We start from the raw sequence: 27,718 nt of genomic DNA, 5'->3' as shown, positions 1-27,718 counted from the left end.
GTTAAAATTGATGGAAAAAACTGGTCAAGATTATGTTCTGATAGTATGAGAAATACAATAAATGTTCGACTTAGATTAATACAATATAATTTTTTACATCAATTATATATAACACCACAGAAAATAGATAGATTAAATTCAAATATGTCTGACCAATGTTTTTGATGTAAACAAGAAATTGGTACTTTTTTACATTCTACTTGGTCTTGTTTTAAAATTCAACCATTTTGGATTAATTTAAGACTTTTATTGGAACAAATTATTGGAGTACAACTCCCACATAGTCCATTATTATTTTTATTAGGAGACATTGAAGGGACAATAACGAAATTTAAATTGAATATGTATCAGAAAAAATTTATAAAAATTGCTTTGGCAGTAGCCAAAAAAGTTATCGCAGTTACTTGGAAATCTGATTTAAATTTAACTATGGATGGTTGGAATAATGAAATACATAGTTGTATTCCACTTGAAAAAATTACGTATAATCTAAGAAATGAATATAATATATTTTTGAAAATTTGGTCCCCATACTTACAAAAGATAGGATTAGATACATAGGTCCTTTGAAGATAAAATTATAGTAATTGGGGAAAGTGAAAATAAATATCAAAATTATTTTGAACTCCATGGAGCATGTGGGGATCCTCCGATATCCAGGCAATCTTTCTTTTCTTTCTTTTTTTCTTTTTTTAGATAAGGGTTAAGGGGGGGAGAGTTAAGGGGAGGGGGAGGGTTAATATAATTTTTCTCACTATTTTATCGCCACATTTATTCTTCGTAATCTCTAAAATTTAATAAATAAATAATATTTTAAAAAGTTGTAACAATGTATGAATTCATTGCTATCATGTATGTAATAAGTATTCTGTATAATGTTTTATTCATTATGTTGGGTATAACTATAAAGTGATTTGCATTTAATTGGTCTACAATAACAATTTTCAGATGTTTCAAACAGCTTTAGACAGATGCCATGGTGAAATTGCAATTTTTACATTCAGGTAGTGTTTCCTCTTGGAACATAACTATTTGACAGTATTTTCACTTTTACTCAGCATGCTAATCAAAAAAAAAAGCAATGATAACTGGGCATTTGCTTCTGTTGCTTCTGATGCCAACCTCCCTAGAACAGTTGTGTTTCAATGCCAAAGCAAAAATAGTCTGCAATGTGAAAGCTTTTACATTGGCTTCCTTCCAAGAACAAATTAGACAAAACTGTTTCTCAGACCCTTCAAATATCAAGCACAAACTTAAATATACACTGCGGGCAGAAGAGAATAAATCCATACTGTTGATCTCTTACCATAATGCCAGTATGGAGCATTAGATAATGCACAGTTTGGGCCACATCCGCTGCATGGATTAAGTTATGGTAAGGATTCTTGTACTTGCTGTAACCTGCCTCCAGGGCTTCAACAAAAGACATTAGTGAAGATACAGGGATCTATATGTATAAAAAAATACTTGAGATTAGGAGTGGTAGAAAGCTATCAATCACAAACTTGAAATATTGTTAAAATTATTAAAATATCAAAACAGAACTGTTAACATAACCTGTTCAAGATTCATTGTTTGGTCATTCTAATACATGCTTACATTCAATGCCTATAAAGCAACTTACACAAGTAATACATACGTTAGCTAGGAAATATAGTTAATCTCCACGTATGTTGACAGTTCAAAGTTCAAAGTACAAAGTAAACTTATTATCAAAATACTTACATAGTATGCCTCCATATACAACACTGAGATTCATTTTCAACTTCAGTTTATTGTCATTCATCGGTACACGCCAATCAAAATGATGTACCTCTGAACCAAGGTGCACAACACAGTATATAAAACTGACAAACATAATACATAAAGTAATATTGCCACTAATAAATTAACAATTAATGAGGTACATATATGATACAAGTTAAAAAGTAAACAGTAGAACGCTACTGGCACTTCATACGTGATGAAACCTGGGTGGTGGCAGGTTGTTTAGTAGTCTTATAGCCTGAGGAAGAAGCTATTTCTCATCTTAATAGATCTTACAGGCAATCACAGTAAATACAGTACAAGAAACACAATAGAAGCAATGAAAAACCACACCCAACAGGACAAACAACCAATGTGCAAAAGACAACTTTGCAAATTAAAAAGAAAATAAAACAAGTTATAAATATTGAGAACATGAGAAAATAATTCGATAGGTTGTGAGAACAGTTCTGTGACGGGTAGAGTGTGGTTGAGTGCCCTCTGGTGCAAAAGCCTGACGGTTGAGGGATGGTAATTGTTCCTGAATGATGTGATATGAGTCCTGAGGCTCTTGTATCACCTTCCTGATGGCAGCAGCAAGAGAAGAGCATGGTCTGGATGGTGGGGATCCTTGATGTTGGATGCTGCTTTCCTGTGACAATGCTCTGTGTAGATGTACTCAATGGTGGGCCATAACACTACTTTCTGTAGGACTTTCCATTCAAGGACATTGGTGTTTCTGTACCAGGCCATTATGCAACCAGTCAATATACTCTCCACCTCACACCTATAGAAGTTTGCCAAAAGATTAGATGACATGCCAAATCTTTGCCAACATTTACAAAGTAGAAGTGTTGCTGTGCTTTCTTTGTAATGGGACTTATGTGCAGGACGAGAGCGGATTCTCTAAAATGATAACTGTACTGATGGAGATTGTGGAAGAATGTTGTTGCCAATCTGAACTGACTGTGGTCTGCAAGTGAGGGAATTGAGATCCAGTTGTGCAAGAAGGTATTGAGGCCAAAGTCTTAAAGCTTATTGATTGGTATTGAGGGGATGGTAATATTGAATGTCAGAATGTAGTCAATGAAGAGCAAATTGATGCATGCATCTTTGCTATCCAGATGTTCCAGGGTTGAATGAAGAGCCAACGAAATGGCATCTGCTGTTGACTTATTGTGATGGCATGCAAATTAGATCAGATCCAAGTCACTTCTCATCAGGAGTTGATATGTTTCATCACCAATCTCTCAAAGCAGTTTATCACAGTTTATGTAAGTGCTGCTGGACAATAGTCATTGAGGCAATAACTATTGAGGAACTTCCCTAAATGCTCAGTGATAGTTAATTAAAATACCATATAATTAAAATTTTCAATTAACTTATGCTGTCCAATTTACAATTACTCTTCAGAGAGGGATTAACATTACAAAAGATCTGACATTCTGTAGACTATTGTATATTTCTATTGGGAAAAGACATGTCAGACTTAATTAGTTGTGTAGAATTAATAACTGATTAGTCTTTGACAGTTTATTATTAGCAATTTTGTATGTGTATTAGGCATCTTTGAGAAATTGCCATGGTGATGTTAGTTTTTCACCTTACTTCACTCTATTTTACTGCATGTGTTATTCTGGGTCTTCAGCAAAAAGAAAAATCCATCATAATCTTACAACACAAGAGCAGGCCCTACAGCTCACACCCACATGATGTGCCAAACCAGTTAAATTAGTAATCAAATAGCCATCTAAACTAGTCCCTTCTGCTTACAGAATATCCCTATCCTTCCATTTTCCTTACATTCATGTGCCTATCTAAATGTCTCTTAAAAGTCCCTAATATTTCTGCCTCTACCATCACTCCAGGCGCACATCACAAACCGTGTAAAAATTTTACTCCTCACATCTCCTTTGAAATTACCCCCCCCCCCACCTTAAATGCATGCCCTGTGGTATTAGACATTTCAACCCTAGGAAAAAGATACTCCTTGCCTATTCTATCTATGCCTCCCATTATCTTATAAATCTCTATCAGATCTCCCCTTAGCCTCTGCTACTCCAGATTTGTCCAAAGTCTCATTATAGCACATACTCTCTAATCCTGGTCAGCCTCTCCAAGGCCTTAGCATCCTTCCTATAATGGAGCAACCAGAACTGCATGCAATACTCCAGATGCAGCCTAACAAGAGTTTTATGAAGCTGCAACATAATTCCCTGATTCTTGAACGCAATATCTTAACCACTAAACAAAGCATGCTATATGCCTTTTTAACCAGCCTATCACTTCCAGGGAGCTATGAACTTGGACCCCCAAATCCCTCAGCTTATCAACACTGTTCAGGATCTCTACTGTCCGTTTACAATTGACCTACCAAGGTGAAACACTTCACATCTGGCTGGGTTAAACTCCATCTACCACTTCTCTGCTCATAACTACAACTGATCTATACCACACTGTCTTCTACACGATTGCTAGTCTTCTACACTATCCACAACACCATTGATATTTATCTTTATACAACACATAGATCCTCATCTACAAAGTGTCTCCTTATTTCAGTGGTTCAAGTTTTACAGGTTTATTTCAGCAAATTTTAATTGCACCTCGTGATCTAACACATAACTTCAACATCGGAATTAGATGACTTAAATTAAAAAAGGTTTATAAGAAATTGAACATGAGAAAGAACAAACCATAGTGAATATTTTGAATACATACATTTTAATGTGCATTCTGAAGAAGAGGTACTATTAGGAATAGGGTGATGTTCAAGCTAATCCAAAGGAATGAAGCCAAACAAGAAGTTGTGGCAATTGTGATTTTTGTTTTCTTCAAGCAGTTAATTAGAAGATTGTGAGTCATGTCAGTGGTAAGGAGGTTACTGGAAAACATTCTGAAGGACAGGTTCAACCTACACTTAGAAGGGGAAAGGATTTTCAAGGATAGTCAGCGTGGGTTTATTTGTGAGAAATCCTTTCTGACTGACTTTTTTTCCAAAAATATAACTATATGTATATCAAGATGATGGGAGTGAGTTGATGTAGTCTATGTGGAATTTGGTAAGATATTTGACAAGGTCCTAGATGGGAGATCTCATAGGGGTGTAAAAAATCATGAAGGAGATAAATCATTTGTTCTTGTGGCAGAGGTGCTGATTAATGGAGGACTTAGGTTTAAGCTAAGGAGGAAGGGTTTTGGAGTATTTCTTTTTTCTTTGCTGAGAGGGATGGTTGGCATTTGGATGGTGGTAACAGAGATTCTCATAATCTTTCAGATTTACGTGACTGAGCACAGCAATCACTAAGGCACAGGCCAAGGATTAGTAAATGAGGTTCATTTACCTGGGACTCAGTGGATGGCATGGATGGAGTGGGCCAAATAACCTCCTTGATAAATCTTTCACTTAAAAATTCATAGGGAGATCCTAGCTCTAGGTATTATTTATACCTAGGTTTTTCATCTCAAAGAGTTAGATTATTGATTGTGAAGTACTATGGGAATATCCAGAAGGTATAAAATACATTGCGTAATAGGCAAGATTGCATAGTAGCAGTACAATAGCACAGTGGTTAGCTCAATACCTTATGGAACCAGTGACCCAAATTCAATTCCTGCCACTGCATTTAAGGAGTTCGTATGTTCTCCATGTGATCGTGTGGGTTTCCTCCGGGTGCTCCGTTTTCTACCCCAGTCCAAAGGCATATCAGTTGGTAGGTTAATTGGTCATTGTAAATTGTCACGTGATTGTCCCGTAAATTGGGGGATTGTTGGGCAGCATGTCTCTAAGTGGGGTAAGGGCCTGGGGCCTGTTCTGCACTGTACATCTATAAAAATGATTGGAACTTTCAGTCACAACTCTGAGTTATACAATATGAAGCACGAATGAATGAACAATGCTACAAGAATTGCTTTCTGTTTAAATAAACCACAGCACTATGCTTGTTAATTGAAATCTAAGGCAAAAAAAAACTTAATCCTTGATCTGTTGCTGAAAGTTTGGAAGGTTGGAACTTCCTAAGTTAATTGTTTGCTTTCATTAAAACTCATTTCAAATCTGAAGGATTTTTAAAATAATTAATATAGCAGTTCATTTAATTGACAATGTGTTTGTGTTACTGGTGTGGGCCTGGGTTCTGAACACCAGCTTGAATTTCCATGTGTGGTTCTAGAGTGGTTGGTCCAAAGATTTGAAGAACAGAAATATGATTCTTTACCCTCTCACAGGCAAATATAATAACCCACTAGAAGTGCAGGCTAAAGGCACCAGTAAATGTATAGACCTTCCATTTAGTGCAGTGATTTAACAAGTGAGAAATCATGCCTCTTATGTAGTTGTTCAGCCCTACCATAATCAATAAATAGTCTAGGTTGCTCACCAGTCAATAATGCTTCACTTTAGTCCTAATAACTAGAATCTCTTTCAGTTTAGAGTGCACAGAGTGTTGAGAGAAATGTGCATTTGCGGTTTCAATGTGGCAGCCTCTGTCCTGAGACATCTAATTTTAAATTTTAGCAATGGCTGACCTTGAAACACTGCAGAGCAGTTTCCTTCTATTTCGGTGAATATGCTCAATATTTTGGATTTGTTGCCTTGCACTGTGACTCTCTCAGCCCGTTGTTTGACCACTCAAGTCATGTTCTCTTCTCGCTGCTGTCATTGGGAAGAAGGTACAGGAGCTTCAAGACTCACACCACCAGGTTCTGGATCAGTTACTATCCCTCAACCAGCAGGCTCTTCAACCAAATGGGATAACTTCACTCATCTTCACTTGCCCCATCACTGAAATGTTCCCATGGATTCACCTTCAAGGACATTTCATCTTATGTTCTCGATAGTTATTGTTTGGTTATTATTTCTTTCTTTCTTATTTCCACAGCTTGTTGTCTTTTATTCATGGGTTGTAGTTGGTGCAGTATTTCACTGATTCTATTATGGTTATTGAATTTATTGAGTATGCCAGTAAGAAAATAAATCACAGGGTTGTATATGGTGCCATATATGTACTTTGAACTTTGAACTAAATAAGTGCTACAGTGTCTGTCTGCACTAAACTTTTACCAAGTTCAATGCAGCCAAAAAAGAAAACTGCGTAACACATGAGGAAAAATCCGTAGAAAACAAATCCAAACACAAACTATATTCTACTTTATCTAATGAATGCTTTTGGTGAGAGTTTTAATTGTTTAGTTAGAGGGTTTTATATGTTGATGAAGGGATTTTTCATCATTGTGTATATCTGCTATCTAATCACAGCTGAATGAATAGATTACTTTTAGATAGATATTCTTTAAGATAAACTGATTATATATTATAAAATTCTTTGTTTATTGATATTCACATATATTTGCATTAAACATGGTAGATTTAATGTGATTTTGTAAACCATTTTAAACGTTAAAATTATCTGACCCTGAAACGATTGATAAGGTCATATCGGGTGAACAGCTCGTGCACCATGAACTTCAATGCATGGTCTCCACTGGCATCATTAAGGGCAAACACGTTAAATGACCATTTATCAACGTCCTGTAGAAAGAGAAGAGAGAGCAAATTTAGTCACATTCGCCAACATCATCAACAGTTTTAAAATTACTCTGCTACGCACCTTTAAAGCAGATATCACTGCTGCTGGATAAGTCAGTCCTATCATGTTTGATGTCCTTCGGTACATCCTTGAATTTAAAATAGTAAAAAAGTGTAAACTTTGACTATGGATTTCAACAGCATCCCTAACGAATCTATAATTTTGAGTTCATTGCTGTAATAAGAATAATGTGAAGCTTGGTCTGGCAGCTTCCCCTCAATGCAATTATTTGTAGATTTACTTTAAATATGTTTCACCCAAGAACTCTGAGTAAAAGAAAATAAAGCATTTTCAATATCTAGCATAAAATCTGTTGGGTTTGGTGTGGCTAGCAGTGGCTCTTGCACCATATGACAAATTGGCAAATTCTAAACCATGTGGAATTGCAGTGGGTAACTTTGAGGGAAATGATGCCATTGCATCATCTGTGGTTATGTACAAGAATTAAAATCTTAATTTAAATATGGGACCAACAAGTGCTTCACACACAAACACATTCAATGCTAAATCTAAAGTATATTCTTATTTTTCTCCAGACTTTAGATATTTTTTGAATGTGCTTTTGCTTTTGCCAAGTTTTGGCATGACAACTTTTAACATTCTATTCTATTCTAATCTATTTGGGGTTCCCAATTTGCTCAGTAATTGAGAAGGGCGAGTGTTTATATTAGTTGTGCTGATGGTGATCAGGTGATGCAGTAAATGGCCTAATTCTGCTCCTCTGTCTTAAGGTTTTGTGATCTAAATAAGCAACCCTGACCTGCACTTAAGTAGATGAGAGCAATTTCCTTCACACCACAATGATCTTCTAAACTCAAAGGAACGATAATCAGCTCATATGTACTTTGGAGATATATGTTTACAAAATTGTATTGCATATAATCTCCATGGGGTTTATCCTCATTCACTTGACTAAATTTACTTCCTTTTTAAATCCTCTAAATTAAGCAGACACAAATAGCATCACATTGTCTGTTCTGCACTCACAATGGTTTTCCCTCCTGTGGGTATACTATTCAAATATGGGTCTGTGGTAATTTTCAGCCTCATAGAAACTTTCATTGCAAATTCTGAAAAAGCAATTCTGATTGCCTGCCACCAGCAAGTTCCCCTCCATATCACATGCTACACATTGTCTTGGAAATACATTTAACAAATTCTTTGCTGGTTACAGAATCTTAACACTGTAATTTCCTACCCAAGAGCACTATTACCACACAGTCTTCAATAATCCTTCATCTCAAGGACAGTTAGGATTGAACTCTAAATGCCAGCTTTGTCAGTATTGTTTGCAGTCTGAAAAACATTATTACTAAACATTTAATTGTAAACGGAAGAAGCAAATCTTGTAAATGGCTGGTGGCTTGACTCTAACGGGACAGAATTCTAGTTGTTACAACAGGGGCGTTATTTATCTTTCAGAAAAAAGCTATTTGGAAACTTAGTAGCTATAGAATCATTCAGCATGGAACCAGGCTATTCAGCACAAATCATTCATGGTGACTAGTGAGCATCCTTCCATATTAACCCCATCGTCCTGCACTTGTTCCATAATCCTCTTTGCCAAAGTGATTGTAGAGTTCATTCAGACATTCCTAAAGAGCTGTCACCAACCCAGCTTTAATCACTCTTTGTCAGTTAGTGTTTTCTAGACTGGTGCCATTCTCTGGATGAAGAACTTCTTTCTCATCTCCCCTCTGCATCTCTTCCTCTTTACCCTAAATATATGAGCTCCAATTTTATCTACCTATGTCCTGGAGAAAGGATTCCTGCAGTCAATACAATCTATGCCCAATATAATTTTATATGCGTAGTTCAATTATAACTCCCTTCCCCACAGGCTCTTCCTTTCTGGGGAGAAAAGACCTAACATCTCCAGTCTCCCATCATAACAAAACTGCCCTGGTACTGGGAAGAATATTTATAATATTTAAAGCTATGATGCTTTACAACAGCCTCTATAAATGCTGAAGTAAAATTTTGCCCGAGAGACTTAGCCCTTGATTAATTTCAGTTGGTGATCAGGCCTCACTGCAACTCAACAGAGTTATTGCATTTCCAAAATGACAGACCAGATGCTGAATAAAGTTTATTTTTCTCATTTCTCTCAAGACTTGATCCAACGTTTAGTTCAATATTTAAAATTAAGATAAATATTTCCAAGATATTTTCTGTGCATCACCGGTTCTCTACATGAACATTTGGTTGATCCTAAAAAGGAAAGTGACATTGAAATGTAAATATTTGAATAAAAAACAGAAAGGACTGGAAATACCCAGTAGGCCCTTCAGGCTGCACAGAAAGGAAAGTCATTAATGTTTCTGTAATAATTACTTACATTTATATTGCACTTCTACATCAGTACAATATTTCAAGTCACTTCAGGTCCAGATCCTCTATATACTTCAGTACTTTTTTATCTTCACCAAATATATTTTAATCTCCCTGCACAAAAGCAAATTTGCCAAATCTGGACATATTTGAATCTACACTGGTCAAAGCTGATTCAGCCTGGCCTGAATTCCCACCTGACTTTTCATCCATTCACTACCATGCCCAACCTAACCAAGCCCCCTTCGTTGCTCTTTGTCAGCAGTGACTGACCAAGAAATTGTGCTTTCCACTTGCTGATTGAAAAAAAATCAGCAAAGCTGATGACTTTAATTTTTCTATATTTTGAGGAGCTGAAAATTTTAAAAAATTATTTCGGAAGTTCAGATTTCAACTTTATTTAAAGTGGGGAAAGTCTTGGCTGTGGAGAACACTTTTGATATTGGAAATAACTGTGTAGCTCAACTGGTTGATGGTTGGGTTGAGTTGTTGTCCGATCTTAGCAATCCATTTGCTAACGTTACATCACCAAATGAGGAGACATCGTAAGTGTGGTGTTCACTTATGGTGTGTCCTCCGAATGCTTGGCCTTTACAGGCTTCCGCCGCTATTCGAAGGTAGAGCATTCCTATGAAACCGTTTGTAAGCCGAAATGTCGTAAAGCGAAGAAGCAATTACCATTAATTTAATGGGAAAAATTTCTGAGCGTTCCCAGACCCAAAAAATAACCTACCAAATCAAATCAAATAACACATAAAGCCTAAAATAACACGAACATATAGTAAAAGCAGGAATGACATGATAAATATACAGCCTATATAAAGTAGAAATATTGTATGTACGGTGTAGTTTCACTTATCAGAGTGGGGAAGACAGCGAGCCAAAGTCGATTTGGAGAAAAAAAATCGGCACGTACACGCATGCGCATACAACTGCCCGCACAAGGCTTCACAGTCATGGCAGTCTTTCTCGGGGTAAACACACGTAAAAAGTGGGCATCGTAAAAGCGTAAATCCTCTTTAGTTAGCAAAAACAGGTACTAATGTAGGTCTTTCGTAGCAGTGATCTGTCGTAAAGCGAATGTTCGAAAAATGGGGACCACCTGTTATACTTCTCAATCAGTTGATTGGGCGTCATTACAGAAACTCAATTGTGACATAGGGAGAGGGTCTCGTCGCAGGTGAACAGGGCATTAATGATGTCTCCTCGTATGGTGATGAAACATTTACAAATGGATTGCCAAGATCAGAGAACAACTCAACCTTGAAATATATCCTTACAAGGCCATATGACTGAATATTTTAATATTTTAGAGCTCAGGATAAGCTGAATAGCTCTTTACTCCTTTATATTTTGATATCTATGAAATGCTTTGCAAACTTAAGAACAATTATATTTACCTTTACCAGTTAAGTAGTTTTCTATTTTTAATAATTGTAGATAGTGGTCAAAACAAATAGCATAGCTTCCATCTACCTTTCTACAAAAATGCCAGCTTGAACAGCATGAACAATGCTGCGGAATCTAGGCTTTTCCGCTGGCCTTCTTTGCATCACTCCCATCTTCCTTGTGAAAGTGGATGCCAACCAGTCTCGAACCTCTGACGGGACAGAGTCTGACTGGATATCACTAAGTTCATCCTCAGTGTCCAAGAGACGTCTGTTAAAGAAAACAGGGAATAAAGTGTCAAACCAATACTGCTTACATTTGATTGCTCTAATAAAATAGGAACGCACAAACTGCATATACTTTTAGAATATAGCTTGAATACACAGATCAAATGAGCTATCTGAAAAAAGTAAGTATTTCAGGACTGTCATAATTGTGATCAATGCTACAGAATAAGTTAAAACCATGCATTTTGCAGAATCAATATCATTTTAAAAATATTTATGCTTCTTCCTCCTTATCGAGCACAGTAACTTTTTATAAATGTATTTGATATTGCAGTAATCAAGCCAGTTTATTTCCTGGTCAATGTGCTGTCATACAGTTCCATCAATATATAAATGGAAACAATAAAGACATAATGACTATGTGCAATATGGGGTTATTGTCTTCAACTGCATATTGGTGTATTAAATCAAACTCTTCTGAATCTCTTTATCATGGCCAGAACCAACTTCTGCCTACGCAGGGATCAGGACCTGCTGCAATGACCCTATCACCACAATAGGTCTACAGCGGATGCAATCTCGAGGCTTTCCATTCGGCCTTGGATCACCTAAACAATGGTAATATCTATGTCAGGCTGCTGTTTATTGATTACAGCTCAGTGTTCAACACCATCAGTGTTCAACACCCTTAGTACTAATCAGCAAACTTCAAAACCTAGGCCTCTGCACCTCCCTCTGTAACTAGATCCTTGAAACTTCCTCATTAGGAGACCACAGTCAGGGTGGATCAGAAATGACATATCCTCCTCGCTGACAATCGACTCTGGAGCACCTCAAGGATACGTGCTCAGCTCTCTTTACAACCATAACTGCGTGCCTGGGCACGGCTCAAACACCATTTAGAAATTTGCTAATGATCGTTCCCTTTGTGATTCCCTTATCCATTCGCCCCTTCCCACTAACCTTCCTCCCAACACTTTACCTTACCCTGCAAGTGGCCGAAGTGCTGCACCTGTCCATTCATCTCCTCCGTCACCACCATTCAGGGCCCCAAACAGTCCTGCTAGGTGAGATGAGACTTCACCTGTTAATCTCTTAGGGTCATCTATTGTATCTGGTGCTCCTGATGTGGGCTTTTCTACATTGGTGAGACCTGATGTAGATTCAGTGACCACTTTGTTGAGCACCTCCACTCCATCCGCAAAAAGCAGAATTTCTCAGTGTCCAACTATTTTAATTCCTATCTTTATTCCCATTCTGCGATGTCAGTCCTTGGCCTCCTCTTTTGCCATGATGAGGCGACTCTCAGGTTGAAGAAGCACCATCTAGGTAGCATCAACTGTTTATTAATTTCCACAGATGCTGCCTAACCTGCTGAGTTCTTCCAGCATTTTTTGTGGCTCACTTTGGATTTCCAGTATCCGTAGAATCTCTTGTGTTTATAATTTGCCAATAACACAACTATTGCAGCAGAATTTCAGATGGTGACAAAGAAAAGCACAGGAGTGATATAGATCGGCTGGTTGAGTGGTGTTGCAGCAACAACCACACACTCAACATCAGTAAGACCAAGAAATCTATTGTGGACGTCAGGAAGGGGAAGCCAAGGGAACACACCCTAGTCCTCAACAATGGATCACAGAGGAAAGGGTGAGCAGTTTCAAGATCCTTGGTGGCAACATCTCTGAAGATCTATCATATTAATACAATTCCAAAGGTACAACAGCAGGTATATTTCATTAGGATTTTGAGGAGACTTGGTATGTCACCAAAAACTCTCATAAATTTCTTCATGTAGCGTGAAGAGCATTCTAACAGGTTACATCACTGTCTTGTATAGAGGGGCAACTGCATACAGGATTGGAAAAAAACTGCAGAAGAATGTAAACTCAGCCAGCTCCATCATGGGGACGAGACTCCCCAAGATCGAGAACACCTTCAAAAGGCGATACCTTAGTTAGAAAGGCAGCATCCATCATTAAGAACACCCATTGCCCAGGACATGCTCTCTTCTCATTGCTACCCTCTAGGAGGAGATAAAGGAACCTGAAGACACATGCGAGCATTTCTGGAACACCTTCTGTCCATCTACCATCAGATTTCTGAATGGCCAATGAACCCACATATACTTCCTCACTTTTTTTTCTTTTTTTGTTCCCTTTTTGCAGTACTTATTTAATTTAATTTTATATATTTTTCTTATTGTAGGTTATAGTTTTTTTAAATTACATGTTGAGTTCCCCTTATCTGAAATGCTTGGGTGGGGCCAGAAGTGTTTTGGATTTTGGATTTTTTCGGAGTTTGGTATATATATTGAGATAGTTTCCACTTGGCATAAATTACCTATTATTTATGGTTTTATATTGCTGTATTTCTACACTATTCTTGGTTGGTGCGACTGTAACAAAACCCAATTTCCCTTGGGATCAATAAAGTATGTCTGTCTGTATGGGATCATCATCGTTTATGTGCTGAATTTATGTGCTACCAGTAAGCAGCCTTTGTATTACTCTTGTATATGTACTTAAGCGTAAAAATTATTACATTCAATCAATATAAGAAAAGCATAATGTGTGCAGGGTAACAAAAGCAGCACAACGGCATCGGGAGAAAACCTGAATCAACTGTTGAACAACAACAAACAATGGCAGATATTCAGCCTCCACTTACAATGTTGTGTTTTGGTTAAAAGGTTACAGTACACTATATTTGTATTATACTTTTTTAGGTTTTATGTAAGGCATATAAATAATCAGCATTGTACTTGTTCTGGTGTTAGATTTTCATCAGCGACACTGAAAATTTAATGCTGTTATGTAAAGTATAAAAACAATTAGCATCGTAGACTTTTCTGTTGCTAGATTTTCATGATCAGCGGGTGTCTTTTCTTAAATTTCTGCAACCAGCCTGCTGAATATTCTGTTTCGGTTTACCGCCAGTTTAAAGTTCATAGAGCTAGGTCTTTGCTTGTTTCATGATTTGCACACTGTTAAGTGGTGTATGTTTACTACAACACTGATGATACACAATCAGGATCGTTTCTCACTTCATGCAGTAATTTTATATTTGTCATTAAATTCTTTTCATTGCATGTGTGAGGTCACCTCTCCGAACTGTCTGTGGTGCGCAGATCCCTTCGCAACATCTGGGAATCTTCACAGCATCTTGTGGAATTTTCCATTTGTGATGTCATGTCAGCACTTAAACAAAATTCCGATTTTGGAGTTTTTTGGATTTTGGGATTTCGGATAAGGGGTACTCAACCTGTATTATGTTTAGCGATGTACTGCCACAGCAAAACAACAAATTTCATGTTATATGCCAGTGATACTAAACCTGATTCTGACTCTATCTTTGCTGCATCAACTTGGAGGATTTTGCTTTTGAATCCTGCACAATGTAATATATTTTAAAATTCTTTCCACTTCCATGGTTTCAGCTATTAATTTGCAATGTTGTGCTTTGCAAAAGAGCCGCAAGATTTAAATATGCAACACTCATTACACACCTCCTATTCACCTTGCTGTCACAAGATCTAGAGAATGTAGGTGTGACCTATTTGGTGTGAATTAAACAAGGAAAACAAATACCTTGAGAAAGAAGTCAAAAAATATTCTCCCACCTCCTCTCTCAAGAGATTTATGTATAAAAGACACGTAGGAGAATTCCTTCACTTTATCATTGAAATGAAAATTATATCTTTTCAATATAAAGTTACAAGAAAATTTTTGATATGAAAATTTATTTAATAACCTTTCTTTATGTTTACACAGACACGTATTTCTGACAATTGGCACATTCTCTGCAGTAACTTGAAAATAACTTTTGGTAGCATCACAGACCCATTTGCAGACTCCAATATTTGGTATCATTTCAGACCAGGAACGGCATCAAATGCTCCTCGGTTCTACCAAAAGTGTCTGGAGACAAAGACGTTCTGCTCCTTCTTCTAAGTGACATTTAAAATGGAGTATAGAACTGCCTAAAATCATTAGATGCAGTATCTGTAGAAACAAAACTTGAATAACAAGAAGACCAAAGAAAGTAGGAGCAGGAAGAGGTCAACAAACAGTCTACTGGAGGAACTCAGCAGTATCTGTGGGAGGGAAGGAGCTGCTGACATTTCAGGTCAAGACCGTGCACCAGTACAGAGAGTGGAGAGGGGAGGTGGCCAATATAAATAGGAGAAGGGGAATGGGGAGAAGGATGATTGGTGAACAGATGGAGGGTGAAAGATAATAGGGAGGTTGTACAATGTGGGGGATGGGTGGTAAATGATAGATGGAAGGAGGAAAGAAATGAGAGCAGATGGAGTGAGGTTGGGGTAAATGGGGTGAAAAGGTTGGAGATAGCTGTTGGAGAGATATAAGCAGGAACACTACCTGAAAGACTACAAAAGCTTGATAAATAAAGGAAGTGATAATGGAAACTATTAGGTGAGGAGGGTAATGTGGGTGGGAAGGGGGTAAGCCTTTGGATGACTATATGTAGAGTGGGTGGTTAGAACCAGGAAGGGGAGGGGGGATGAAGTTAGAGAGTTTGGGGGATGGGTTGTTGAGGGATAGAACATAAAAATGGGAGGAGTGGAGGTAACCTTTGATTTTCCGCTTATCTCTCTTAATCTTGCTCCATCAGTCTCTCATCTTTATTTCTCCACTCTTCGGCCACCTACATCCATCATTTACCTGTCAGCTTCTCCCTCCCATTCCCAACTGCTCATCTTCACACCTACGTCAACCATAATGAAGTACTTTGAGAAGTTGGTTATGGTGCAAATCAACTCCTGCCTCGAAGATGTCCTGGATTTGCCTATTACCACAGCAGGTCCACAGCAGATGCAATTTCTCTGGCTTTTCACTCAGTTCTAGATAATCTAGACAACAGAAACTCATACCGTGCATGAAGCTATTGTGCATCAGCTACTGCTCAGTGTTCAACACAATCATCCCATTCAAACTCATCATCAAGCTTCAAGACCTGTGCTTCTGCTCCTCCATCTGCAGTTGGATACTCAGCTTCCTCATTGGCAGAACTCACAGTGAAGATCGTTAACACTATCTACCCGTCACTGAACATCAGCACAGGTGCACCTCAACAATGAATGGTTAGCTCCCTGTTCTACCCAATATACACTCAGTGACCACTTAATTAGGCACACCTGTACACCTGTTTGTTCAAATATCTAATCAGCCAATTATGAGGCAGCAACTCAGTGCCTTTCCCATAATTTTGGGGGTTTCTAACCAGGCCACCTTGCAAAAATGTCTGAATAATTATCACCAACATATCACTTGTGGACCCAGAAGAGCCAACACACTGGGCCACTGTTAGATTACCATCAGGAATACTTACTGTGACATCCTATGCCCACACTTTGTAAAGTCTGATCATCTGGCTGTACTTCTTCTCCCTGAGTATAGGCAGAGACTGAATACCAAAGCACCAGTAGAAAGGACCCCAAGAAGGTATGGACAAAGGAGGAAGAGGAGTGTTCACAAAGCTGCCATGAGTTGGTGCATTGGACAATCTTTAGGTCTGCTGAATATGTCACAGTTGTCACTGACTTCATTAAAACCTGTGATGCATGACTGTGTGCTTATGAGGACATATCATGCATACCTGAATCAAAAGTCGTGAATGAATGAGGAGATTCATAGTCTGCTGAGGGCTAGATCTGTGGCATCCAAGTCTGGTGAACTGGTAGTATACAAGAAATCCAGGTTTGACTTACAGAGGGCTACCTCAAGAGCAAAGAACAATTCCGATTGAGGTTAGAGGCAGAATCGGATGGTCATCAGCACTGGCAGGGTTTGCAGGCTACTGCTTCCTAAAAAATGAAACTTAACATCGTGAATTATAGTAATCCTTCACTGCCAGGTGAGCTCTATGCCTCTTAAGTTCACTTTGAAAGGGAGAATAAAACCACAGCTATGAGGATTCCTGCAGCATCCAGTAACCCTGTGATCTCTGTCTTGGAGGCTGACATCAAAATGTCTTTCCTGGTAAGGCTGTGAAAACCTGTGCCACTCAACTGGGGGGTGTGTTAAAATACATTTTCAATCTCTCGCTGCTAAAGTCAGAAGTTTCCACCTTCTTAAAAAGGGCAACATCCTGCCAGTGCCCAAGATGAGCAGGATGAGCTGCTGTAATGTCTATAATCCAAAGCACTCACATCTACAGCTTTGAGAAGTTGGTTACAGTTAGAATCAACTCCTGCCTAAGGAAAGCCCTGGACCCACTTCAATTTGCCTATCGCCGTAATAGGTTTACAGAAGATGCAATAACATTGACTCTTCACATAGCCTTGGATCACCTGGACGATACTAGTACCTACATCTGGCCGCTGTTTAACAAAATCATTCCTACAGTTCTGATGGAAACCTCCAAAACCTGGGCCTCTGTGCCTCCCTCTACAACTTTCTCACTGGAAGACACAGTCTGTGTGGATCAGAAATAACATCTCCACCTCGTTAATAATCAACTCTAATACACATCAGGGATGTGTGCTTAGATCACTCCTCTACCTTTTGACATACTGACCTTTAGAAATCACAGCATTGAGTGCAGGAGTTGGAATGCAATATTGAAGTGTATACATCATTGGTGAAGCCTAATTTTGGAGTATTGTATGACTTTTGTCACCATAGAAAGGTTGAACAAGTTAGGTCTCTATTCATTGGAGCGTAGAAGGTTGAGGGGGGATTTGATCAAGGTATTTAAAATGTTGAGAGGGATAGATAGAGTTGACGTGAATAGGCTGTTTCCATTGAGAGTAGGGGAGATTCAAACGAGAGGACATGATTTGAGAGTTGGGGGCAAAAGTTTAAGGGAAACACGAGGGGGTATTTCTTTACTCAGAGAGTGATAGCTGTGTGGAATGAGCTTCCTGTAGAAGTAGTAGAGGCCAGTTCAGTTGTGTCATTTAAGGTAAAATTGGATAGGTATATGGACAGGAAAGGAGTGGAGGGTTATGGGCTCAGTGCGGGTAGGTGGGACTAGGTGAGATTAAGAGTTCGGCACGGACTAGGAGGGCCGGAATGGCCTGTTTCCGTGCTGTGATTGTTAGATGGTTATATGGTTATATGTTGCCTGGATTGGGGAACATGCCTTATGAGAATAGGTTGAGTGAATTTGGTCTTTTGTCCTTGGAGTGACAGAGGATGAGAGGTGACCTGATGGTCACAGCACATTATCAATAAGAATTCCAGAGATTCCCAACTTTCTGTGAGAAAAAAATTCATATAAAGCTTATTTTTACATGACTGACCCTTTACCTTCCAACTATGTCCTACTTATCTTCAGTGTAAACATCTCAACATTTACCCCATCATGCCTCCCTAGGCTCTAAGTATTTCAATAAGATTAACCCTCATTCTTCCAAATTCTAAAGAACCCAAAACCAATTTCTTTTGTCACGGGTGATAGAACATCATCTCTTCAAAGTTATTAGTCAAAATAAGGACACTCAATTTCCCATAAACCTTGAGCTGAGTTTCAAAGTAGCAATATGTCTAGTGTTTGGGCACATAATTCCTAATGTCATTTGAAGAACACCAGTAATCAGGCAATCTCAGCACAACCTTTATTTGTATTCATGATGGCTCTGCATATAAATTACACAGTCATATTAGGGAGGGAAATATCTTCTTCTAATAATCTGAAAAGCATAAGAAGTGAATACTGAAAGAAAGGTAATGTCAGGAAATGTAGAGGAAGTTTGATCCAAAAGAAGAGCAGTGGAGATGACTCAAGTGATGAATGATAACTTTAAGAATAGACAGCAAAAATAGCAAGCCATAAGTGACCACAAAACAAGAGAGAACAGATATTAAATGCCACAGGCACCAGGATAACTGAAGGCAAGGAGCAACTGGTTGAGTTTGGCGGGTTCGATGGGTAAACAGGGAATGTGGATGAGAGATGGGTTTAAATAGGCTGCAGGTGATGAGCTGGAAAGAAGTGACAGGCAAATCCTCTTCTCTGGGTGGAGTCTGGGAGGTACCTCACTTTGCAGGCCTATAGGATTTTCCCTTCTATGGCCAGGACCTGACAGCGCAGGATGATGCAGGTGGGCCTGGTGGAACTCCTCAATGAACAATGGATCCAAGATGAAACTAGACGGCACCCAAGACTTCTCCTCCATGTCGTACACTTCCCAGTCAACCAGATACTGCACATCCTATCAACTATGACATGAATCAATCAACCAGCAAACGACCTACACGGGCCCACCTTCCACCATCCTGGGTTCTAGAGATGCAGGGTCAGATGGGTTTTGTGTTCCATGGACAATGGACTTGAGGCAAGATGTGTGGAAGATAGGTGAGATCTTGAGAGACGGTTGCAGCTGAAGGCTGGGTTGATGGGTTACTTTGAAGGAACCAATGAACAGGAACGAGTACTTGTGTGTGTCAGTACTCAGGGGCTGATCTTGTGTGGACAGCAAGACATGGTCACCAAGTTGGAGTAGTCTGGTTGGTCTGGTGGCAGTAGACATAGTTGGCAGGAAAGATGGCCTTCTATGTCCTCTTCAAGCATTCCGGCAACAGTGGACCAGGGCCCTGGTGGATGGGACCTCCACTGTTGGCACTTCTGTGGGGAACAATGTGTATTTGTAGTCATGATGCACTTCAAAGGGTGACATACTTGTGGTAGATGAGGTATGTAGATTGTGGAGCAGTTCAGCCGAGATCAGATATTTCTTCCATGTGGAAGAGTTAGAGGCAGAGAAGCATCACAGAAATTTCTCCACTTGCTGATCGGCGGTTTCAGACTGACCATTGGTCTGCAGATGATAACCAAAGGAAAAACTCACTGAGGTGTGGAGGAGGGAGCAGAAGGCTTGCCAGAAGCAGGAAATGAATTGGGACCCTGGTTCGACACAATATCCTGAGGGGAAACTGTGGAGATGAACTACATGTTGGAGAATCAGCAGCTGATGGAATTTTGAAGAGGGCAGTGAAGTGGGCCACCTTGGAGAACTGGTCCGCCACTAGCATGATCAACATGGCCCCATCAGAAGGTGGCCAGCCAGTGATGAAATTCAACAAGTGTGTCGGCTGGAACAGGCTTGTGCTGTAGGGCCTGGCAGATCTGGTTTTCAAGATCTCAAACAATTGGGGTAAGAATCTAAGATAATGGAAATCCTGGTTCATCTGGATCGAACTGTCATGACAGGGCATCTGCCTTAGTGTTCTGGCAGGTGGGTCAGTAGGAGATGGTGAAGTTGAATTGTTTGAAGAAGAGGCCCCAGTGAGCCTGACATGGGTTGAGTTGGTGGATCTGTTGTATGGTTATGAGGTTCCAGTGGCCAGTCCAGATCAGGAACGGATCGGTGTTACCCATCAACTAATGTCTCCATTCCTCCACGGCCCATTTAATGGCACATAGCTTCCTGTACACTACTTCATAATGGTGCTGTGTGGAGTTGAATGCAAGAGAAGAAGGCACAAGGATGCGTCTTCCCATCCAGTCCTCTCTGGAGGAAAAAGGGCCCAGTCAGATGCATCCACCTCTACCAAAAATATACAAAGGGTTTTGGATGACGGAGAATGGGAGCATTAGTGAAGTTTCTCTTAAGCTCCACAAAAGTGTGGTCCATGGTAGCAGACCAAGTTATCTGTGAGGTAGATGATTTGGTTAGGGAGGTGAGAGGTGTTGCAATTTGGTTGTAATTCCTGGTGAGATGGCAGTAGAAGTTGGAGAAGCCCAAGAAGCATGCTGGCTGTCTAAGGATGCGCGGTCGGGACCATTAAACAATGGCACACATATTTTCTGGGTCCACAGTTATGCCATGGGATAAAGGGATGTAACTCAGGAAGGAAATAACTACGTTGTGGACCGGACATTACTCTGACATGCAGTATAGATGATTTTCAAGGAGGTATTGAAGGACTGAACAGATTTGACAGATGGTCTTGGGTGCTCTTGGAGAAGATGAGAATGTTATTGGTATAGACAAGCACATAACTGTGGAGCATGCCTCAGAGGATCTTGTTAATGAAGGCTTGGAAAATGGCTGAACTATAGGAAAATCTTAAAAGCGTCACCAAGTATTTGTAGTGGCCTCTGGGTGTAATGAACACAGTCTTCCACTCATCCCCTGGCAGACGGACCAAATTATATGGGCTCTGTAGACCCAGTTTGGTTAAGATCTGAGCCCCATGGAGTGTTTCAAACACTCTATCCATCAAGGGGAGATGGTGGAAATTCTAAATCGTGATTTAATTGTGTGCACATTGGTTGATGTAGTTTTGGAGACCATCATCATCCATTTTGACAAGAACAAATCCTTCACCAGCTGGGACTGGGATGGTCAAATGAAGCTGTGCTGTAGGGCTTCTGCAATGCAGTCATTCATGGAAGGGGAGAGGGAAAACTGATGATCTCTGGGTGGGGTCATGGCCAGGAAGAGATCGATCTGTAGTCTGTGAGGTGGCAGGGTACTGGTTTCCCTTTTACTGAAAGCAACAGCTAAGCTGAGGTACATTTGTGGGAGTTTGATGAGGTTGAGGGTTTCCTCCATCTCCACTGATTTACGGTGTGAAGTCAATGAGGTTGCAGGCAAGTGGGTCCCCAGCTCAGCAGTGGACTGGATGAACAGATGAAGTGAGGGTCATGAGTGGAGAGCCAGGGGTAAGCCAAGATTAGAGGGGTGTTGGCGGACTCATTAAGGAGACGATGGACGGACGCACGGTGCTCTCCGAAGCTCATATGCACAGACCGTGTGTGCATCCTGAACATCCCAGACCCTGAAGGGTCATCCATCAATGGCTGACACAGAGTCCAGTCCAGAAAAATGCCTGCTGTGCCGATATCTACCAGAGACCCCTGTACACAGGGAGCCATTGGGGTGTGGAAGAGGACATAGAGAATGATTCGGGCTATAGTGCTAGAACAAGGGTCTGATAGAAGGCCCCTCATCTCTAGCTGGTGATGCCACTTTCACAGATGCAGTGGGCATTTGATGTACGGGTGGTCAGCTACTCTGAAGAAAGCACATACGTTGATACGCTCTTGCGGTGTTAAGTGCTCTCTCCCAATCTGCGTGGGTTCTGGAGGTGTGGCTGATGAAGGTCCTGCAGCTTGAATTGGTTCTGGGAATGAAACTGGCGCTCTGGCTGATAACCTAAAGGGTTATTCCATAAGACACTCGCCAATACGGACGGGCAGAGTGATGAGGTTCTTGAGTGATGAACTGTCTCAGCGAGACAGTTCACCTTTCAAGCGCTCTGAGAAGCTGTGATGGTAATTGGCCAGCAGCATTTCTGCATTCGCTGTGAAGGTCCTGAATCTAACTGAGTCATGACACAGGTAAATTATACAAACTGCAACCTCCCTTCCACTTCCTGTGTAGTTGAAAACCTGGTGCATCACAGTGATGAATTCCTCATATTTATTGCAAATGATTCTTTTATATCCTAGTTAGCAGTGGCATGAGTCAGAGCTCACCTAGTCAAGAGAGAGACCTCTCTGTCAGGAAATATAGAGGTGGTTTAAGATGGGTGACAGCTTACTGGCAGTTCATAATTCAAGAAATACAACTAAATGATTTATTAATAACAGCTTTTCTGTGGAAAATTGTGGTAAACAATCATTGCAAGCAATGAAGAGGCAAGTGAAGGTGAGCTGACTCAAAGGTCGAGGCATGCTGGTGCGATGCAAATTTGGGGCAAGGTCGAGGCACGTTCGAGGAGAAGTGGTTGGAGCAAGATTGAGGCATGTTCGAGATGGAGTCAAGGCATTTGAAATGGCGAAAAGTTGGACCAGAGGAGTTTGGGAGTACATCAATCTAAATCAAGAGCAAGGTTGGATTGATCTAAGTGCCAAGCTGATTTAGAAAGTTTGGGTATGTGCCGAAACATGACGGCAGGCTTTAAGCCCAGAGTGTATCGAAGCAACAGGGCCGAAGTCTTAGAGTGTGGTATGACCAAATATTTGGGCAATTTAGTGCCGGGTTGAATGGATTGAAAAGGCCAGGTGTTGGGAGTTGGTTCTGCTCACTGCTACGCGATGTTACTTTGCTCTCCACGGCACTGAGGCGGATACTGTGGCCTGTTCCAGCTGTTCCAGCTTCATGTCTGTGAACTTTGTTTTACACCACTGTGTGATGAACTGAGGCTGAGGCTGTGGGCCTGATCCGGCTGCTCCGAGCTTCGTGTCTATGGACTCACACTGGGTTTAAATAGGCTGCAGGTGATGGGTTGGATATGAGTGGCAGGTGATTCCTTTTAGCTGGATGGAGACTGGGAGGTTCTTGCCTGTGCATGCCTAACAGGTAAGTGCATAAGTATTTCCTCTTACAAAATTTGTTGTTAAGAAGTGACAGTACAGTCAAATGAAATATTGAACTATGTGAGGGCAATTAAGTAAAGTTAGAAATTGTAATAAAGATATTATGAAAAAGATTTATAGTTTCCCAAATCAAAAGTACTTTGCAACTAAGTATGCATGAGATTAGTGGAAAATGGATTCATTCCACTGGACACACAAATGCAGGAAGCATAGGGAATTTATTTTATAAGGGAATGTGTATATAAAACTTTGAGATTCAGTCAGCCTGACTTTAATAATAGAATGTATTTGCACTAGTCTCCTGTTATATTAACTTTCCGATGTTGCTTTCCTTTGAACTTCACTGTAATTAAAACTGAATAGGCCATCACTACCTATTGACTATTAATGGCTAAATTTAAGATTAGTTCTAATGTCTTGATGCTGAAAAGTACCCTTTGCTAGACTTTAACATGTAAAACAAATGGTTTATATTGGTTGTGAATCTTTTACTATGGTATGTTCAGTACACCATCTTCACTTGCTGTTTTTACAATAGTTGACAAAACAGGAAACCCATGTATACCACCTATCATGCAAATTACACACGCATGAATTCAAAAAGAAAATATTCTATTTCAGAGAACTTCACTCACACACTAAGTCCATTATAGAAGTTGTACAAACCTACAATTGATTTCCAATTATTATTTTTAATACAAAAAAAGATCTCAGTGTTGGTGTGAAAGCAGTTTGTGTCCTGCTGTATACCTGTAGTAAAACAATAAGTTACACATTCATTTCCATGCGAATAATTTTCATTCACTCAAGGAATGAGGGCTTCCCAGTCTGAGCTATAAATAAAATGTACTTGTTTCCATTTTGTAAACAGTAATGTAATTTTTGTTAAATATACAAAAATTTGTATTAAAGCATATGTATAAATCACATGCAAATCACTATAGAGTGTTGAATTTAAAGCCAATAACTTACCTTGTCTCATCAATGTAAACTGCTTCAAGCACTGAGGCTGCATATTCTATATTCTTTTTTAAATCTGTCACGTTGATCTCGCCTTTCTCTAGCTGCTTCACAAGACATCGTAGCCTGAAATGGAAAGAGATTACATTACAGATCTTTTAACCACCGCAAAGACGGATAATTTTTCCATTTTTACACGACTTTAACCTAAATGGATGTAAATGTTTTACTAACTTTGAGAAACAAACTTGAAAAATGAGAATATTTTTCACAAGCAGTTGATATTCCACTAGAAACATTCTGGAGTCTGATCCCAGGAAAGTTTCTATAAGAAATCTAAATTTGAGTCAGATAGGAGGAACTTCTATTTATTTATCATGATGATGGATCTGGTTACGACTAGATTGCGTCAAATCACAGGCAAAATATTATAGTACTGTGAAGATATAGAACAGTTCTATTTAATCTTGCACATGGAGGCACCGTGTGTGCAATAATATCCAAGCTGAAGGTTGTAACAGTATTGTTCCCTGAGTTATTTCAAACTACTCAAGTATACGCCATCCTTCTCAACTTCAAAAAGTAATTCTAAGGAATTACCAATGAAAGCTGAGGACTGATCCTAAACGTCATATCACAAACACAAGAAAATCTGCAGATGTTGCAAATCCAAAGCAACATACACACAAAATGCTGGAGGAACTCAGTAGGCCAGGCACCATCTATGGACTAAACAGTCGATGTTTCAAGACTTGGATAGGAAGAGGAAAAGTCAGAGTAAGAAGGTGGAGGGAGGAGAGGAGAAAGGACAAGGTGGTAGGTGAAACAGAGGGGTGGGATGAAGATTTGGCATGTTGATTGGTGAAAGAGGTAAAGGGCTGGAGAAAGGAGAATCTAGTAAGGGAGGACAGAAGACCATGGAAGAAAGGGAAGGGAGAGGAGCGTCAGAGGGAAGTGATGGGCAGATAAGGAGATAAGTCGAGAGAGGGAAACAGGAATGGGGAATGGTGAAGGAAAGAAGGGGGGCAATTACCAGAAGCTTGAGAAATCGATGCTCATTCCATCAGGTTGGAGGCTATGCAGACAGAATATAAGGTGTTAAACCTCGAACCTGAGAGTGTCCTCATTGCAGCAGTACAGGAGGCCATAGATTGATATGTTGCAACAGGAATGGGAAGTAGAATTGAAATGGGTGGCCACTGGTAGATCCTGCTTTTTGTGGCGGATGGAGTGAAGGCACCCAGTGAAGCAGTCTCCCAATCTACGTTGGGTGTCACCGATATACAGGAGGCCACACTGGGAGCACCGATATACAGGAGGCCACACCGGGGGCACAGGATACAGTAGATGACCCCAACAGACTTGCAGGTGAATTGTCGCCTAAACATAATAAACTGGTTTACCTTCATCCTGAATACAAATTCTTTAAAAAGGATCAGAAAAGCCTCCATGTGACATACAAGTACTGCACAAAGCGAAAAGCACTTAATAATTTGAACACAAATATTAATTAAGAGTCATTGAGCTATGGCAATTGTTAAATAATATTTAGATTTCTGAAATGAAAAAGCATTAATCCTTACAGCTAAACAATAAGAGCCTTAAATATTGTCTGCGCTTATCAAAATAGAGTTCCATCAGAGAAAATACATTAGTTCATTCTGTTGGAAGTTAGATAAGTTCTAGAGCATTGATGTAAATCCAACTTCTGTTGTGTGAATAAATCCAGCCCTGAGAATGAAGCAGTCGTTATTCGGCTTAGCAAATTACTGCAGAGCAAGGAACCTCATTTAAATATATTCATTACAGGTATAGAACAATATAACCTCATGTAGAAATTCTGAAAAAGAACATTAGTAAAATTGGAATCCTCACGGTAGACCTATGTAAATATCAAAGAAAGAAGATCCAATTGGATAGCTGCCAAAAATGCCAGCTGGGATCATGACATGTGATTAACTTGACTCAGTGTATGGAGAGCATAAAATTTCTACCGCTTGTTCATTATAGTGTAATGATTTCAATGCTCAGCCAATACTGAGCATGCATTTGATTGCCTTAGCACAGAACCAGTCTTAATTTCGCAAGAGGCCCATAGCTGTTAAAGTTTGTTTGCTTGTTCAAAATAGATGCACCTATTAAAAAGGAGATCCAGTTTGTCTGGAACTCGTTAATTTTAGACTTATGTGACAACAAGGGGGAGAGTCTGCTCCATGGTAATCTTCAGATGTTTTGATGAAGAAAAGCAGAGATATTGGGATCAACAGAATTCCCCAATGGCCTATAGGCTCTCATTTACAAGGTGGTAGAAGGAGTTGTTTGTGGTGGACAATGCAGTAATGATCAGAATAAAATGGCACAGGAAGTTTGATGGCCTCAGACACACGGTCAAGGTTCATGGAATGGAGCTATAGGCAACACCACCCTGAAACTACAACATCGATTCCAGGCACTGCTGATTGCTTCATATTTTAGTTATTGTATTTTAGCATGGCTAAATATTGATGCGTGGTGTCTGTAATACCTTCTCTGTGTTGTCAAATAGCACCATGTACCACAGAGAAGTCGGCATTTGTTAAAGGACAAACATCAGACATAATGCCACAAAATGCTGAAACACTGTGGGGTCATCTGTACAGCCAAAAGGCAAATGTTGACGTCTTGAGTTGAGGTCTTGGATCAGGAAGCTTGAAAGGGAAGAAGAACAGCAGAAGGAAGGCATGGGACAGAAGCTGGTGGTTAACACCAGATGGGGAACGTATGATAAGCAGATGGACCCAAGTATGGGAAGGGGAGAGATGGAGAAGATGAACAAAAAAAGAGAAGCAAACTTTGCAAACAGGTGAGTGTGCATATGAGAAGAACACCAGAGCTGTGGGTTACCTAGAAAATTCAATGTCCCTACCATTGGTTGTAATCTATCCAAACAGAATATGAGATAAGTCCCTTACAAACTACCTGCTGTTGAAAGCATTTTTAACTGTGCACAACTGAGAGAGTGAGCTGGAGCTTTTAGCTGCAACTTATCAGCGCTACTGACCCAACTACACAGCAGTCCCACTGATGTCACATCCTGCTTACTCTCCATACCTCTGGTTGACATCTGTGTCTCATAAACTCTTGTATTCATCAACAGAACACGTGCAACGCACAATGCAAGTGTGCAGGCATTAGTTGGTAATT

General features: G+C 39.8%; 1 protein-coding gene across 4 annotated transcripts in view; it reads right to left on the bottom strand.

The window, feature by feature from the left end:
- pde1a (phosphodiesterase 1A, calmodulin-dependent) overlaps window positions 1–27,718 on the bottom strand; it is a 648,403-nt gene that overhangs the window by 132,444 nt on the left and 488,241 nt on the right. For all 4 annotated transcript variants that reach the window (XM_073047065.1, XM_073047064.1, XM_073047066.1 and 1 more), the window contains 5 exons: window positions 24,548–24,661; window positions 11,142–11,324; window positions 7,356–7,422; window positions 7,160–7,276; window positions 1,307–1,447 (listed from right to left, as the gene is read on the bottom strand). In XM_073047065.1, the coding sequence (XP_072903166.1) occupies window positions 1,307–1,447; window positions 7,160–7,276; window positions 7,356–7,422; window positions 11,142–11,324; window positions 24,548–24,661 (622 nt within the window). The remainder of the gene's footprint in view (window positions 1–1,306; window positions 1,448–7,159; window positions 7,277–7,355; window positions 7,423–11,141; window positions 11,325–24,547; window positions 24,662–27,718) is intronic.

The sequence above is a fragment of the Hemitrygon akajei genome, chromosome 5 (assembly GCF_048418815.1).
Source record: "Hemitrygon akajei chromosome 5, sHemAka1.3, whole genome shotgun sequence".
Taxonomy (NCBI): domain Eukaryota; kingdom Metazoa; phylum Chordata; class Chondrichthyes; order Myliobatiformes; family Dasyatidae; genus Hemitrygon; species Hemitrygon akajei.
This window is presented reverse-complemented; position numbering and strand designations above follow the sequence as displayed.